Source organism: Scyliorhinus torazame, chromosome 4 (assembly GCF_047496885.1).
Source record: "Scyliorhinus torazame isolate Kashiwa2021f chromosome 4, sScyTor2.1, whole genome shotgun sequence".
NCBI classification, from domain to species: Eukaryota; Metazoa; Chordata; class Chondrichthyes; order Carcharhiniformes; family Scyliorhinidae; genus Scyliorhinus; species Scyliorhinus torazame.
The window spans coordinates 352,368,795-352,384,555 of record NC_092710.1 but is presented as its reverse complement, the minus strand read 5'-3'; the positions used below and the strand labels follow the sequence as shown (position 1 = coordinate 352,384,555).

Here is a 15,761-nt window from a genome sequence, read left to right as displayed (position 1 = left end):
TCTCCGCCCTGTGTCTCGGCGTGGCGGGGGGGTATTTACTGGGGTTTTGTTAGGGTGGGGGTCAGTCTCTCCGCCCTGTGTCCGGCGTGGCGGGGGGGGGGATTTACTGGGGTTTTGTTAGGGTGGGGGTCAGCCTCTCCACCCTGTGTCTCGGCGTGGCGGGGGGAATGTACTGGGGTTTGGTTAGGGTGGGGGTCAGCCTCTCCACCCTGTGTCTCGCCGTGGCGGGGGCGGGGGGGGATTTACTAAGGTTTGTTAGGGTGGGGGTCAGTCTCTCCACCCTGTGTCTCGGCGTGGCGGGGGGGATTTACTGGGGTTTTGTTAGGGTGGGGGTCAGTCTCTTCACCCTGTGTCTCGGCGTGGCGGGGGAGGGGTGATTTACTGGGGTTTTGTTAGGGTGGGGGTCAGTCTCTCCACCCTGTGTCTCGGCGTGGCGGAGTGATTTACTGGGGTTTTGTTAGGGTGGGGGTCAGTCTCTCCACCCTGTATCTCGGCGTGGCGGGGGAGGGGTGATTTGCTGGGGTTTTGTTAGTGTGGGGGTCACTCTCTCCACCCTGTGTCTCGGCGTGACGGGGGGGGGGGGATTTCCTGGGGTTTTGTTAGGGTGGGGGTCAGTCTCTCCACCCTGTGTCTCGGCGTGGCGGGAGGGGGGGGGGATTTACTGGGGTTTTGTTCGGGTGGGGGTCTGCCTCTCCACCCTGTGTCTCGGCGTGGCGGGGGGGATTTACTGGAGTTTTGTTAGGGTGGGGGTCAGTCTCTCCACCCTGTGTCTCGGCGTGGCAGGGGGGGGGGGATTTACTGGGGTTTTGTTAAGGTGGGGGTCAGTCTCTCCACCCTGTGTCTCGGCGTGGCGGGGGGGGATTTACTGGGGTTTTGTTAGGGTGGGGGTCAGTCTCTCCACCCTGTGTCTCGACGTGGCGGGGGGGGATTTACTGGGGTTTTGTTAGGGTGGGGGTCAGTCTCTCCACCCTGTGTCTCGGCGTGGCGGGGGGGGGATTTACTGGGGTTTTGTTAGGGTGGGGGTCTGCCTCTCCACCCTGTGTCACAGCCTGTCGGGGCGGGGGGGATTTACTGGGGTTTTGTTAGGGTGGGGGTCAGTCTCTCCACCCTGTGTCTCGGCGTGGCGGGGGGGGATTTACTGGGGTTTTGTTAGGGTGGGAGTCTGCCTCTCCACCCTGTGTCTCGGCGTGGCGGGGGGGGATTTACTGGGGTTTTGTTAGGGTGGGGGTCAGTCTCTCCACCCTGTGTCTCGGCGTGGCGGGGGGGGGGATTTACTGGGGTTTTGTTAGGGTGGGGGTCCGCCTCTCCACCCTGTGTCTCGGCGTGGCGGGGGGGGGATTTACTGGGGTTTTGTTAGGGTGGGGGTCAGTCTCTCCACCCTGCGTCTCGGCGTGGCGGGGGGGGATTTACTGGGGTTTTGTTAGGGTGGGGGTCAGTCTTTCCTCCCTGCGTCTCGGCGTGGCGGGGGCATTTACTGGGGTTTTTGACCCTAGAGAAGGTAAAGTTCAAACTGAGGGGGATGAAGGAAAGGTTCTTCAATTGTTGGGGTTTGCTTATTATGCATTTTGGGGAATTGGTTACCGTTGTTTGTTGAGGGGAGGAGGTGGAGATGGGGGGGAATGGGTTATTTATTTGTTTGGGGGTTGCTTGATGTTGTTTGGGTGTTTCATTGTGAAAATGTTGTAATATATGTTTTTTTTTAATGCACATTTGGTTAAGCACTTCAGACCAAAAACGGATAACACTGAAGAAAAAGGAGCAGGAGTACGCCATTTGGCTTTTCGAGCCTCCTCCATTATGCAGCAAGGCCATGGCTAATGTGCTCCTGGCCTCAACTCCGTTTTCCTGCCTGCCACTGAGAACATTCGACTGCCTGATAGATGAAGAATCTGTCTAACTCAGCCTTGAACATATATATTAAATGTTATATCTTAAAATACATTATATATTACAGGGGCTGTTTAGCACGGGGCTAAATCGCTGGCTTTGAAAGCAGACCAAGGCAGGCCAGCAGCACGGTTCAATTCCCGTAACAGCCTCCCCGAACAGTGCCGGAATGTGGCGACTAGGGGCTTTTCACAGTAACTTCATTTGAAGCCTACTTGTGACAATAAGCGATTTCATTTTCATTTTTCATTTTCATTCATTTCATTTCATTCATTTCAAATGACAGACTCCACTGCTCTCGGGTATTGAATTCCAAAGATCAGTGACCCCCTGAGAGCACAAATTCAGCTGAAATGGGAAATCCTGCTTCCTGAAACTGCCCCTAGTTCCACATTTCCCCACGAGAAGAAACATCTTCAATACAGCTCTCCAGAATCTTAGATGTTTCAATACGATCACCTCTCATTCTTCTAAACTCCAGTGAATATCGGCCCAATCTGCTCAACTTTTCTTTGCAAGATGGGATTCATCCCAGGAATCAACCCAGAGAACTTAGTCAGAGCCGCTTTTAAAGCACTTATATTCTTTCTTAAGTAAGGAGACCAAAACTGTATATAGTACTCTAGATGTGGTCTCAAAGATCCTATGTATGGTTGTAGTAAGACGTCCTATCTTTCTATTCCATTCCACTTGCCATAAAATCCATTTGTCTTTCTAATTACTTGCTGTACCTTCTGTCATGTTATTAACCCTGGGGTAACAGGGACTGCAACTCGATGCAGTTGGACTGGAAAGCAGACACCAAACTTGGACGTTGCTTCAATACGATTTATTGAACTTCTGTAACAATGCACACAGCTTGCTGTGGGTTGACACTCTACTACTCTAAGTGTGCTAACTCTAACTAACCAGACCAGACTAGCTCTGAGCCACGTGTAGAAGTTGCTAACTGATATAAACACCCTGACTGTCACTACAGTTGTCACCAGTGGAAAGAGGGGGAGTGCTGATGCCTTGTGTGTTTTATAGTAGGAAGCCCCCCTCTAGTGTTCTGTCTGGTGATTGGTTGTGTTCTGTCCTGTATGTTGATTGGCTAACCTGGGTGTCTGTCACTGCCTGTCTTTACCTCATGATGTGCATGAGTGCATATTATGACACCTACATGCTAATGGCTTGTGATTCACATCTGAGAACACCTAGAACCCCCTATCCTACAGCATTCTTGTAGTCTCTGCATTTAAATAATCTGCTTTTCTCTTTGCCTGCCAAAGTGAACAATTCCCATTTTCCAACATTTTACTCCAACTACTAAATTTTTACCCACTCATTTAACCTATCTATATCCCTTTGCAAACTTTTGCATCCTCCCCACAACTTGCTTTCCTACCTGTTTTTGTATCATCAGCAAATTTGGCAACAAGATAGTCGGTTCCTTTATCCGAATCATGAGTATAGATTGTAAACAGTTGAGGCTCCAGCATTGAACCTTGTGCCCTACAAGTTACAGTTTCCCAACTTAAAAATGATCCATTTCCTGGCAGTTAGCCAATCCTCTATCCATGCTAATAATATATTACCCACAACTCCATAAGCTCTTGCATTGTATGACATCTTCAGGGGATGTCCCGGAGGACTGGAGAATAGCCAATGTTGTTCCTCTGTTTAAGAAGGGTAGCAAGGATAATCCCGGGAACTACAGGCCGGTGAGCCTTACTTCAGTGGTAGGGAAATTACTGGAGAGAATTCTTCGAGACAGGATCTACTCCCATTTGGAAGCAAATGGACGTATTAGTGAGAGGCAGCACGGTTTTGTGAAGGGGAGGTCGTGTCTCACTAACTTGATAGAGTTTTTCGAGGAGGTCACTAAGATGATTGATGCAGGTAGGGCAGTGGATGTTGTCTACAAGGACTTCAGTAAGGCCTTTGACAAGGTCCCTCATGGTAGACTAGTACAAAAGGTGAAGTCACACGGGATCAGGGGTGAGCTGGCAAGGTGGATACAGAACTGACTAGGCCATAGAAGGCAGAGAGTAGCAATGGAAGGATGCTTTTCTCATTGGAGGGCTGTGACCAGTGGTGTTCCACAGGGATCAGTGCTGGGACCTTTGCTCTTTGTAGTATATATAAATGATTTGGAGGAAAATGTAACTGGTCTGATTAGTAAGTTTGCAGACGACACAAAGGTTGGTGGAATTGCGGATAGCGATGAGGACTGCCGGAGGATACAGCAGGATTTAGATTGTTTGGAGACTTGGGCGGAGAGATGGCAGATGGAGTTTAATCCGGACAAATGTGAGGTAATGCATTTTGGAAGGTCTAATGCAGGTAGGGAATATACAGTGAATGGTAGAACCCTCAAGAGTATTGAAAGTCAAAGAGATCTAGGAGTACAGGTCCACAGGTCATTGAAAGGGGCAACACAGGTGGAGAAGGTAGTCAAGAAGGCATACGGCATGCTTGCCTTCATTGGCCGGGGCATTGAGTACAAGAATTGGCAAGTCATGTTGCAGCTGTATAGAACCTTAGTTAGGCCACACTTGGAGTATAGTGTTCAATTCTGGTCGTCACACTACCAGAAGGATGTGGAGGCTTTAGAGAGGGTGCAGAAGAGATTTACCAGAATGTTGCCTGGTATGGAGGGCATTAGCTATGAGGAGCGGTTGAATAAACTCGGTTTGTTCTCACTGGAACAAAGGAGGTTGAGGGGAGACCTGATAGAGGTATACAAAATTATGAGGGGCATAGACAGAGTGGATAGTCAGAGGCTTTTCCCCAGGGTAGAGGGGTCAATCACTAGGGGGCATAGGTTTAAGGTGAGAGGGGCAAGGTTTAGAGTAGATGTACGAGGCAAGTTTTTTACGCAGAGGGTAGTGGGTGCCTGGAACTCGCTACCGGAGGAGGTGGTGGAAGCAGGGACGATAGTGACATTTAAGGGGCATCTTGACAAATACATGAATAGGATGGGAATAGAAGGATACGGACCCAGGAAGTGTAGAAGATTGTAGTTTAGTCGGGCAGCGTGGTCGGCACGGGCTTGGAGGGCCGAAGGGCCTGTTCCTGTGCTGTACATTTCTTTGTTCTTTGTTCTTTGTATAATAATCATTTATGCTGCACCTTCATCAAATGACTTTTGAAAATCCACATCCACTACATCCACCTTTATTCACGGAGTGTTACATCTCAAAGAATTCTAATAAATTTGATTTATGAAATTTCTAATTAATCCTGTCTCATTACAAATTATATCGATCTAAGATAGCTTTATCCCTAGCCACTTCCACAATGTATTGGTCCAGCGAAAACAGCGCGGGAGCAGAGAGAGCCGGGACAGCGAAAACAGCGCCGGAGGAGAGAGCCGGGAGATTTAAAAAGTGCGGGAGGAGAGAGCCGGGACAGCGAAAACAGCGCGGGAGCAGAGAGAGCCGGGACTGCGAAAACAGCGCCGGAGGAGAGAGCCGGGAGATTTAAAAAGCGCGGGAGGAGAGAGCCGGGATAGCGAAAACAGCGCAGGAGCAGAGAGAGCCGGGACAGCGAAAACAGCGCCGGAGGAGAGAGCCGGGAGATTTTAAAAAGCGCGAGAGGAGAGAGCCGGGACAGTGAAAACAGCGCGGGAGCAGAGAAAGCCGGGACAGCGAAAACAGCGCCGGAGGAGAGAGCCGGGAGATTTAAAAAGCGCGGGAGGAGAGAGCTGGGACAGCGAAAACGCGCGGGTGCAGAGAGAGCCGGGACAGCGAAAACAGCGCCGGAGGAGAGAGCTGGGAGATTTAAAAGCGCGGGAGGAGAGAGCCGGGACAGCGAAAACAGCGCGGGAGCAGAGAGAGCCGGGACAGCGAAAACAGCGCCGGAGGAGAGAGCCGGGAGATTTTAAAAGCGCGGGAGGAGAGAGCCGGGACAGCGAAAACAGCGCGGGAGCAGAGAGAGCCGGGACAGCGAAAACAGCGCCGGAGGAGAGAGCCGGGAGATTTAAAAAGCGCGGGAGGAGAGAGCCGGGGCAGAGAGAGCCGGGACAGCGAAAACAGCGCCGGAGGAGAGAGCCGGGAGATTTAAAAAGCGTGGGAGTAGAGAGCCGGGGCAGCGAAAACAGCGCGGGAGCAGAGAGAGCCGGGACAGCGAAAACAGCGCCGGAGGAGAGAGCCGGGAGATTTAAAAAGCGCGGGAGGAGAGTGCCGGGACAGCGAAAACAGCGCGGGAGCAGAGAGAGCCGGGACAGTGAAAACAGCGCCGGAGGAGAGAGCTGGGAGATTTAAAAGCGCGGGAGGAGAGAGCCGGGACAGCGAAAACAGCGCGGGAGCAGAGAGAGCCGGGACAGCGAAAACAGCGCCGGAGGAGAGAGCCGGGAGATTTTAAAAGCGCGGGAGGAGAGAGCCGGGACAGCGAAAACAGCGCGGGAGCAGAGAGAGCCGGGACAGCGAAAACAGCGCCGGAGGAGAGAGCCGGGAGATTTAAAAAGCGCGGGAGGAGAGAGCCGGGGCAGAGAGAGCCGGGACAGCGAAAACAGCGCCGGAGGAGAGAGCCGGGAGATTTAAAAAGCGTGGGAGTAGAGAGCCGGGGCAGCGAAAACAGCGCGGGAGCAGAGAGAGCCGGGACAGCGAAAACAGCGCCGGAGGAGAGAGCCGGGAGATTTAAAAAGCGCGGGAGGAGAGTGCCGGGACAGCGAAAACAGCGCGGGAGCAGAGAGAGCCGGGACAGTGAAAACAGCGCCGGAGGAGAGAGCCGGGAGATTAAAAAAGCGCGGGAGGAGAGAGCCGGGACAGCGAAAACAGCGCGGGAGCAGAGAGAGCCGGGACAGCGAAAACAGCGCCGGAGGAGAGAGCCGGGACAGTGCTGGGAGAGGTGCGTGCACACAAGGTGTGGCAGGAGTGCCTTTAGTCACGGAGTGCTGATTGGAACAGAGTGCATCTGAGTTTAGGTGAGTGCTGATTGGAACAGAATGCATCTGAGTTTAGGTAAGTGCTGATTGAAACAGAGTGCATCTGAGTTTAGGTGAGTGCTGATTGGAACAGAGTGCATCTGAGTTTAGGTGAGTGACTGAGTTCAGGTGAGTGGCAAGAGAGGGCTGTGTTTTTGTTGGTGTTCGGGTTTATCCTTGAGGTTCTATAAAGACATTTTTTAAAAAAATTTAAATTAATTAACTAGTTGAATATGGCTGGACAGGTGATGTGCTGTTGCTGTATGATGATGGAACTGGTAGATCCCATTGAGACCGTCAGTGACCACATCTGCAGCAAGTGCTCGAGGAACTTCGGCTCAGAATTGATGAGCTGGAGACCGAGCTGCACACACTGCGGCACATCAGGGAGGGGGAACATTACCTGGACGCTTTGTTTCAGGAGGCAGTCACACCCGGTAGAATAAGTTCTGTTAATTCGGACAGTGGTCAGGGACAGAGTGGTGTGACTGCAAGGGAGGCAGGTAGGGGGATCCTGAGTTTAGGAGTTGAGGAGCCTCAGCCCTTGACCTTGTCCAACAGGTATGAGGTACTTGCTCCCTGTGTGGATGAGGAAGAGGGCTGTAGGGAGGATGCGTTGACTGACCACTGCACCGTGGTACAGGAAGCCATTCAAGAGGGGGGAGCAAAAAGACAAGTGGTAGTTGTAGGGGATTCTATAATTAGGGGGATTGATGGCATCCTTTGTAAGCCAGATTGAGAGTGCCGCATGGTATGTTGCCTGCCCACAATTTACATAGACGATTTGGAGTTGGGGACCAAGTGCAATGTGTCAAAGTTTGCAGACGACACTAAGATGAGCGGTAAAGCAAAAAGGGCAGAGGATACCGGAAGTCTGCAGAAGGATTTGGATAGGTTAGGTGAATGGGCTAGGGTCTGGCAGATGGAATTCAATGTTGCCAAGTGTCAGGCTATCCATTTTGGGAGGAATAACAGCAGAATTGATTATTATTTAAACGGTAAGATGTTAAAACATGCTGCTGTGCAGAGGGACCTGGGTGTGCTGGTGCACGAGTCGCAAAAAGTTGGTGTGCAGGTGCAGCAGGTGATTAAGAAGGCTAATCGAGTTTTGTCTTTCATTGCTAGAGGGATGGAGTTCAAGACTAGTGAGGTTATGCTGCAATTGTATAGGGTGTTGGTGAGACCGCATCTGGAGTATTGTGTTCAGTTTTGGTCTCCTTACCTGAGAAAGGACATATTGGCACTGGAGGGAGTGCAGAGGAGATTCACTAGGTTGATCCCTGAGTTGAGGGGATTAGATTATGACGAGTGGTTGAGTAGACTGGGACTGTACTCATTGGAGTTTAGAAGGATGCGGGGGGATCTTATTGAGACATATCAAATTATGAAGGGAATAGATAGGATAGATGCGGGCAGGTTGTTTCCACTGGTCGGGGAAAGCAGAACTAGGGGACATAGCCTCAAGATAAGGGGAAGCAGATTTAGGACGGAGTGTAAGAGGAACTTCTTCACCCAAAGGGTTGTGAATCTCTGGAATTCCTTGCCCAGTGAAGCAGTTGAGGCTCCTTCTTTAAACGTTTTTAAGAAAAAGATAGATGCCTTTCTAAAGAATAAAGGGATTAAGGGTTATGGTGTACAGGCCGGAGAGTGGAGCTGAGTCCACAAAGATCAGCCATGATCTCATTGAATGGCGGAGCAGGCTCAAGGGGCCAGATGGCCTACTCCTGTTCCTAGTTCTTATGAAACAATCATGAAAACATTTTACAAACTCATCTGCTGTGCTAATTTGAATGTCCTGGTCTATATGAAGAATAAAGTCACCCACATTTACTACACTGCTTTTACAAGCTCCAATAATTTCTTGTTTAATGCTTTGTCCAATGGTATTGACCTGTGTTCGGGAGCATAAGTCCTTCCACCAGTGCTTTCTGATTGTTGCTTGTCGTAATTTGCACCGATATTGATTCTACTTCATGATCGTCTGAGGCTAGACCCTGATTTGTTATGTTGTAGGTGTAACATAAGCGGCTTCCTTGTGGTGTACTTGACAAAGGAAGGTTCAGACGTGGAGATAACTTCAACACGTTTATTAAACTATTTACACTTCTATTACTCGGGTTCTACACTACTGTTAATCCTACTATAGCTACCCAGACTGACTAACCAGTTGCTGCAATCCACGTGGTGGGAGTGATATTGAATCAATCCTGTGTCTGTACTCACTGACTGTCTCTACTGGAAAGAGGCAGATCATGTGTGTGGTGTCCTTTATATATGGGTTGGTGTAATGCCCTCTTGTGGTCGTGTCACCTCCGTGTGTATCGTGAATGTCCATTGGCCGTGTCCTATCCAACTGATCTATTGGTTGAGTGTGCGTGTGTGATGTCTCCGGTGCTCCCTCTAGTGTCTAGCTAGCCTAATGCATTTACATTGATGCATATCACCACAGACCCTTTCTCACTAATGTCCTTATTTCATCTTTTACTAACAGGATGACCTCTCCTGCTTTGCCATTCTGTCTGCCTTTTTGAGCTTTTTGAGCTGGATGAACCAGAATAGCATATACATGGGAAGCCAACCTGCAAGTTCCCCTTCGAGCCACACACCATCTCGACTTTTAACTATATCGATATTGCTTCACTGTCAATGGGTCAAAATCCTGGAACTCTTGTTCTAACAACACTGTGCATAAATATGAACTGCAGCAGCTCAAGAAAGCAGCTCACCACCACATTTTCAACAGAATGGGCAATAAATGCTGTTCTAGTCAGCGTCAGCCACATTCGTGAAAGTGCAGAAAAAAATAATTCTGTTGAAATTGAAGTTAGTTAGTCCAAGCATGTTGCATTGGAGGATCTGCATTCACAAAGGTTTATGGGTATAAATAAGATCACTGTTCTGATCGTTCAGTGAATTTGATGGGAAAAGTTTTTTCTGTATAAACCCGAGCTTATGGTTTGATTTTTTTTAACACTTCAGATGGGAGGAAGCAGCACGGTAGCACTGTGGTTAGCACTGTTGCTTCACAGCTCCAGGGTCCCAGGTTCGATTCCCGGTTTGGGTCACTGTCTGTGTGAAGTCTGCATGTTCTCCCCGTGTCTGCGGGGGTTTCCTCCGGGTGCTCCGGTTTCCTCCCACAAGTCCTGAAAGACGTGCTGTTAGGTAATTTGGATATTCTGAATTCTCCCTCTGTGACCCAAACAGGCGCCGGAATGTGGTGACTAGGGGCTTTTCACTGTAACTTCATTGCAGTGTTAATGTAACCCTACTTGTGACAATAAAGATTATTATTATTTAAAATATTCGCCCATCTCCACCTCCAATGGGAGTAGCACTCGTTCTTGGATTAGAGCATTTAAAAAATTCTGACACTTTTATTTGCAGGTGGTGATAAACTGTGCCATTCCGAAGGGGCTGAAATACAACCAGGCCACACAGACCTTTCATCAGTGGCGAGATGCCAGGCAGGTGTATGGTCTGAACTTTGGCAGCAAAGAAGATGCCAATGTGTTTGCAAGTGCCATGATGCATGCCTTGGAAGTGCTAAATTCCCAGGATTCAGGTACATGTTCCAAATCTTGATTTAAGTGTTTCTTCATTTCCAACATTTCTTCAGGATTGAGGAGGACTTCCACTTTGGTTTGATGGTGTTAGAAATGAAAATATTCACACGAAGGCCTGAGTATAAGTAAAAAAGCAGCTTATTATGTCAGAATTCTCAGAGAGAAGGTCTCAGACTCCGCAGCCTTTGATAGCATCTTTTCTCACTTGAGCTAAAGCTCACACGGGTTAATATACAGATTCAAGGGGCGGAATTAGTTTGTATTCTCATTTACATAAAATCAATCAACTATATTCGCATCACACTTATTACATGCAGTCAATCAATTTTCCTAGCATCCCAGTTATCACATATATGGTTAAAGTGGGTGTTGTCTTACCCGCCCCTAACTTCATACAGACGTCATTCAAAACTAACATAATAATGTGTCCTGTCTACAGCTGTAGACCTTGAGCTTTATCAAGGATACATTGCATGTCTTGTTCTGTGAAGCTATTATCAGCGGCTGTTGGGATACACCCTATACATACCCACGGTTGGGTCTCATGAGACAGTTTACAGGGAATGTGGCTTGTTCAGCCATTTTATATCACAAAATAGCTAACAGCCATTTTGTGTCTTTTCTGATATTAACAGCATTGTGTATACACTATCTGTTTCCACAAATTGCCTCTTCTAAACAGGCATTTAAGCCAGTGAGTACCTTTTGTTTCATCAGAACTATTCAAAAGTAATATAGGAGCACAAATATAGTTACAGGGCCACCTATAATTTATATCATAGTCCAGTATCACAAAATGCCCTCCAACAGATGGGTTCTGGATGGTTGATAAGTCCAATACGCTATCTGCAGACTGGAGAAGTGCTACTCTGTAGAATGCTACTGTTGAAGTGTTACTAGACTCCTGAATGATCCTCTTATGGACTGAACTGTTCTCTCTCTGCATCTTCTCTACTGTTGTAGCACTATACTCAGTATGCTTCACCCAATGCCAATGTCTATGTATTAACATCATGTATTTATCATATGTCCTATGTTTTTTCATATATGGAACGAGCTGCCTAGACTATATGCATAACAAAATTTTCAGTGTAGGTACACGTGACAATAAATCTAAATCTAATCTAAATCTACGCCTAAAAGAAAATCAGAAAATGCTGCAAATACTCAGCAGGTCTGGCATCAAATATAGAGAGAGAAACAGAACTAAGGTCTCAGCTCAATGGTCTTTCTTTAACAGCATGGAACTCTGTTTCTCTGTTCATAGATGATGCCAGACCTACTGAATATTCCTAGCCCATCATAATCTTGTAGACCTCTTATCAGGTCACCTCCGTCTTTCTAATGAAAACAAAGAACAAAAAAAGTACAGCACAAGAACACGCCCTTCGGTCCTCCAAGCCTGCGCCAACCATGCTGCCTGCCTAAACTAAAATCTTCTACACTTCTGGGGTCCATATCCCTCTATTCCCATCCTATTCATGTATTTGTCAAGATGCCCCTTAAACGTCACTATCGGCCCTGCTTCCACCACCTCCTCCAGCAGCGAGGTCCAGGCACCCACTACTCTGTGTTTAAAAAAAACTTGCCTCGCACATCTCCTCTAAACCTTGCCCCTCGCACATCTCCTCTAAGCCTTGCCCCTCGCACCTTAAACCTATGCTCCCTAGTAATTGACCCCTCTACCCTGGGAAAAAGTCTCTGACTATCCCTTCTTCGCTCCAGTGAGAACAGTCGGAGTCTATTCAACTTATCCACATAGCTAACACCATCTAGACCAGGCAACATCCTGGTAAACCACCTCTGCACCCTCTCCAAAGCCTCCACATCCTTCTGGTAGTGTGGGGACCAGAATTGTGCGCAATATTCCAAGTGCGGCCTTACTAAGGTTCCATACAACTGTAGCATGACTTGCCAGTTTTTACACTCGATGCCCTGCCCAATGAAGGCACGCATTCTGTATGCTTTCTTGAATACCTTGTCCACTTGTGTTGCCACCTTCAAAGATCTGTGAAGCTGCACGCCCAGATCTCTCTGACTTTCTACATTCCTAAGAGTTTTGCCATTTACGGAATATTTCCCCTCTATGTTAGACCTACCAAAATGCATTACCTCACATTTGTTCAGATTAAACTCCATTTGCCATTTCTTTGCCCAAGTCCCCAACCTATCTCTGTCCTGCTGTATCCTTTGACAATCCTCAATACTATCTGCCACTCCACCAACCTTTGCAACACCGCAAACTTACTAATCACACCGGCTACATTTTCCTCCAAATCGTTTATGTACACTACAAACAACAGAGGTCCCAGCACAGATCCCTGTGGAACACCACTAGTCACAACCTTCCATTCAGAAAAACACCCTTCTACTGCTATCCTTTGCCTTTCGTGACCGAGCCAGTTTTGTATCCATCTTGCCACCTCACCTCTGATCCCGTGTGATCACCTTTTGTACCAGTCTGCCATGAGGGACCTTGTCAAAGGCTTCACTGAGGTCCATGCATACAACATCCACCACCCTCCCCATATCAATCATCTTTGTCACACATCCACTGCTCTCCCCTCATCAATCATCTTTGTCATGTTTGTGGAAAGAGGAGCAATCAAGTGGGCTGCTTTGTCCTGGTTGGTGTCCAGCTTCTTGAGTGTTGTTGGAGCTGCATTCATACAGGCAAGTGGAGAATATTCCACTTGTAGATGGTGGACAGGCTTTGGAGGGGTCAGGAGATGAGTTACTCGCCGTAGGATTCCTAGCCTTTGACCTGCCCTGGTAGCCATAGTATTAATATGGTTGGTCCAGTTCAGTTTCTGATCAGTGCTAACCCCGCAGGATGTTGATTGCGGGGGATTCAGCGATGGTAATGCCATGAATGTCATCGGGCAATGGTTAGATCCTCTCTTGTAGGAGATGGTCATTCCCTGGCATTTGTGTGGAGCGAATGTAACTTGCTACTTGTCAGCCCAAGCCTGGATATTGTCCAGGTTTTGCTGCATTTAGATACGGACTGTTTTATTACCTGAGGGGTCGCGAATGGTGCTGAACATTGTGCAGTCCTCCGCAAACATCCGCACTTCTGACCTTATGATAGAAGGGAGGTCATTGATGAAGCAGCTGAAGATGGTTGGGCCGAGGACACTACCTTGAGGAACTCCCTCAGTGATGTCCTGGAGCTGAGATAATTGACCTCCAACTACCACAACCATCTTCCTTTGTGCCGGGTATGACCCCAACCAGCGGAGAGTTTTCCCACCGATTCCCATTGGCTCCAGTTTAGCTCGGGCTCCTTGATGCCACACTGGGTCAAATGCTGCCTTGATGTCGAGGGCAGTCACTCTCACCTCACCTCACTCTCAGAGCATTCAGCTCTCTTGTCCATGTTTGTACCAAGGCTGTAATGAGGTCAGAAACTGAGTGACCCTGGCGGAACCCACACTGAGCGTCCGTGAGCAGGTTATTGCAGAGTAAGTGCTGCTTCATAGCACTGCTGATGAGTCCTTCCATCATTTTGCTGATGATGGAGAGTAGACAGATAGGACTGTAATTGGCTCGGTTGGCTGAGTGCCCATGAGCAGGTTATTGCTGAGTAAGTGCCACTTGATAGCATTCGTAAAAAATATATATTTTTATTCAATTTTTACATTTTAAATATACAACACAACAAAGTAAACAACAAAAAATAACTAAAGATCCCTCCCCCAACTCCATCCTCCAACACCCAAGTAGCTCAAAACAAATGCACCCCCCCCCCCCTCCCCCCCTCCCTTTAGCAGCTGACGGTAAACAACTCTTTAAAGTTTAATATAAACACACCCCATCTGTTTTGGAACTCGTCACCCCCTCAAAATGAACTTATCCATTTCCAAGTACAGGAACTCTTATCAAGTCCCCCAGCCACACTGACGCACAGGCTGGAGATGCTGACCTCCACCCCCATCAGGATCCGCCTGCGAACAATCAGCAAGTTGAAGGCTTTAGACATCTGCCCCCGCTCCCATCTGCAGCTCCGGCAAGTCTGACACCCCAAATAAGGGGACTGGGCTCCAAATCCACATACAGGATCGCCGACGTGCTGAAAAACGACCTCCAAAATTTCTCCAACTTGGGACAGGACCAGAACATACGTACATGATTGGCCAGACCTGTCCCACACCGTTCACAAGTGTCCTCCACCCCCTCAAACAACCGGCTCATCCTCGACTTTGTCAGCTGCATTCTGTGTACCAACTTTAGCTGTATCAACCCCAGCCTCGCATACGAGGTTGAGTCATTCACCCTCCACAACACCTCACATCACAACCCTACCTCAACCACCAACCCCAGCTTCTCTTCCCACTTAGCCGTAACCCCCCTCCAATGACGCCATATCCTCCTCCAAACCCCTCCCATAGATCGCGGTGATGACCACCCTCTCCAACCCCATAACCAACAACACCCCCCTAACAACGAGAAGGACAGTGTCACCGGAAAAGTTGGGAAACTGTCTTCACAAAATCCGGCACCTGCATATACCTAAAATCCTCCCCTTGTGGAATCCCAAACTTCTCCGACTTGATAGCATTGTTGTTGACTCCTTCCATCATTTTGCTGATGATGGAGAGTAGGCTGACAGGGTGGCAATTGGCTGGGCTGGATTTCTCATGTTTCTAGTGTGCAGAGAACACCTGGGCAATTTTCCACTGGCCAGTGTTATAGCTATACTGGAACAGCATGGCTAGGCGTGCGGTAAGTTCTGGAGCACATGTCTTCAGTACTATTGCCGGAATATTGTCAGGGCCCCTAGCATTGCAGTATCCAGTCCTTCAGTTTCTTGATATCACGTGGAGTGAATTGTATTGACTGAAGACTGACATCTGTGATGCTGGGGTCCTCAGGAGGTGACCGAGCTGGATCAGCCACTCAGAACTTCTGGCTGACGATTCTTGCAAATAATAGAATCATAGAATTTACAGTGCACAAGGAGGCCATTCGGCCCATCGGTCTGCACTGGCCCTTGGAAAGAACATCCTAATTAAGTCCACACCTTCGCCCTATCCCTGTAACCCAGTAACCCCACCTACCCTTTTTTTGGACACTAAGGGCAATTTAGCATGGCCAATCCACCTAACCTGCACATCTTGAAACGAAATGAAAATCGCTTATTGTCACAAGTAGGCTTCAAATGAAGTTACTGTGAAAAGCCCCTAGTCGCCACATTCCGGCGCCTGTTCGGGGAGGCTGGTACGGGAATTGAACCCGCGCTGCTGGCCTGCCTTGGTCTGCTTTAAACGCCAGCTATTTAGCCCTGTGCTAAACCAGTCCCAGTCTTTGGACTGTGGGAGGAAACCGGAGCATCTGGAGGAAACACACCCAGACACGATGAGAACGTACAGACTCCGCACAGAACATAAGAACTAGGAGCA

At 48.5% G+C, this 15,761-nt stretch overlaps 1 protein-coding gene across 8 annotated transcripts in view; it reads left to right on the top strand.

Moving 5' to 3' along the window:
- enah (ENAH actin regulator) overlaps positions 1 to 15,761 on the top strand; it is a 556,073-nt gene that overhangs the window by 294,729 nt on the left and 245,583 nt on the right. For all 8 annotated transcript variants that reach the window (XM_072500301.1, XM_072500300.1, XM_072500299.1 and 5 more), the window contains one exon: positions 10,181 to 10,358. In XM_072500301.1, coding sequence (XP_072356402.1) covers positions 10,181 to 10,358 — 178 coding nt within the window. The remainder of the gene's footprint in view (positions 1 to 10,180; positions 10,359 to 15,761) is intronic.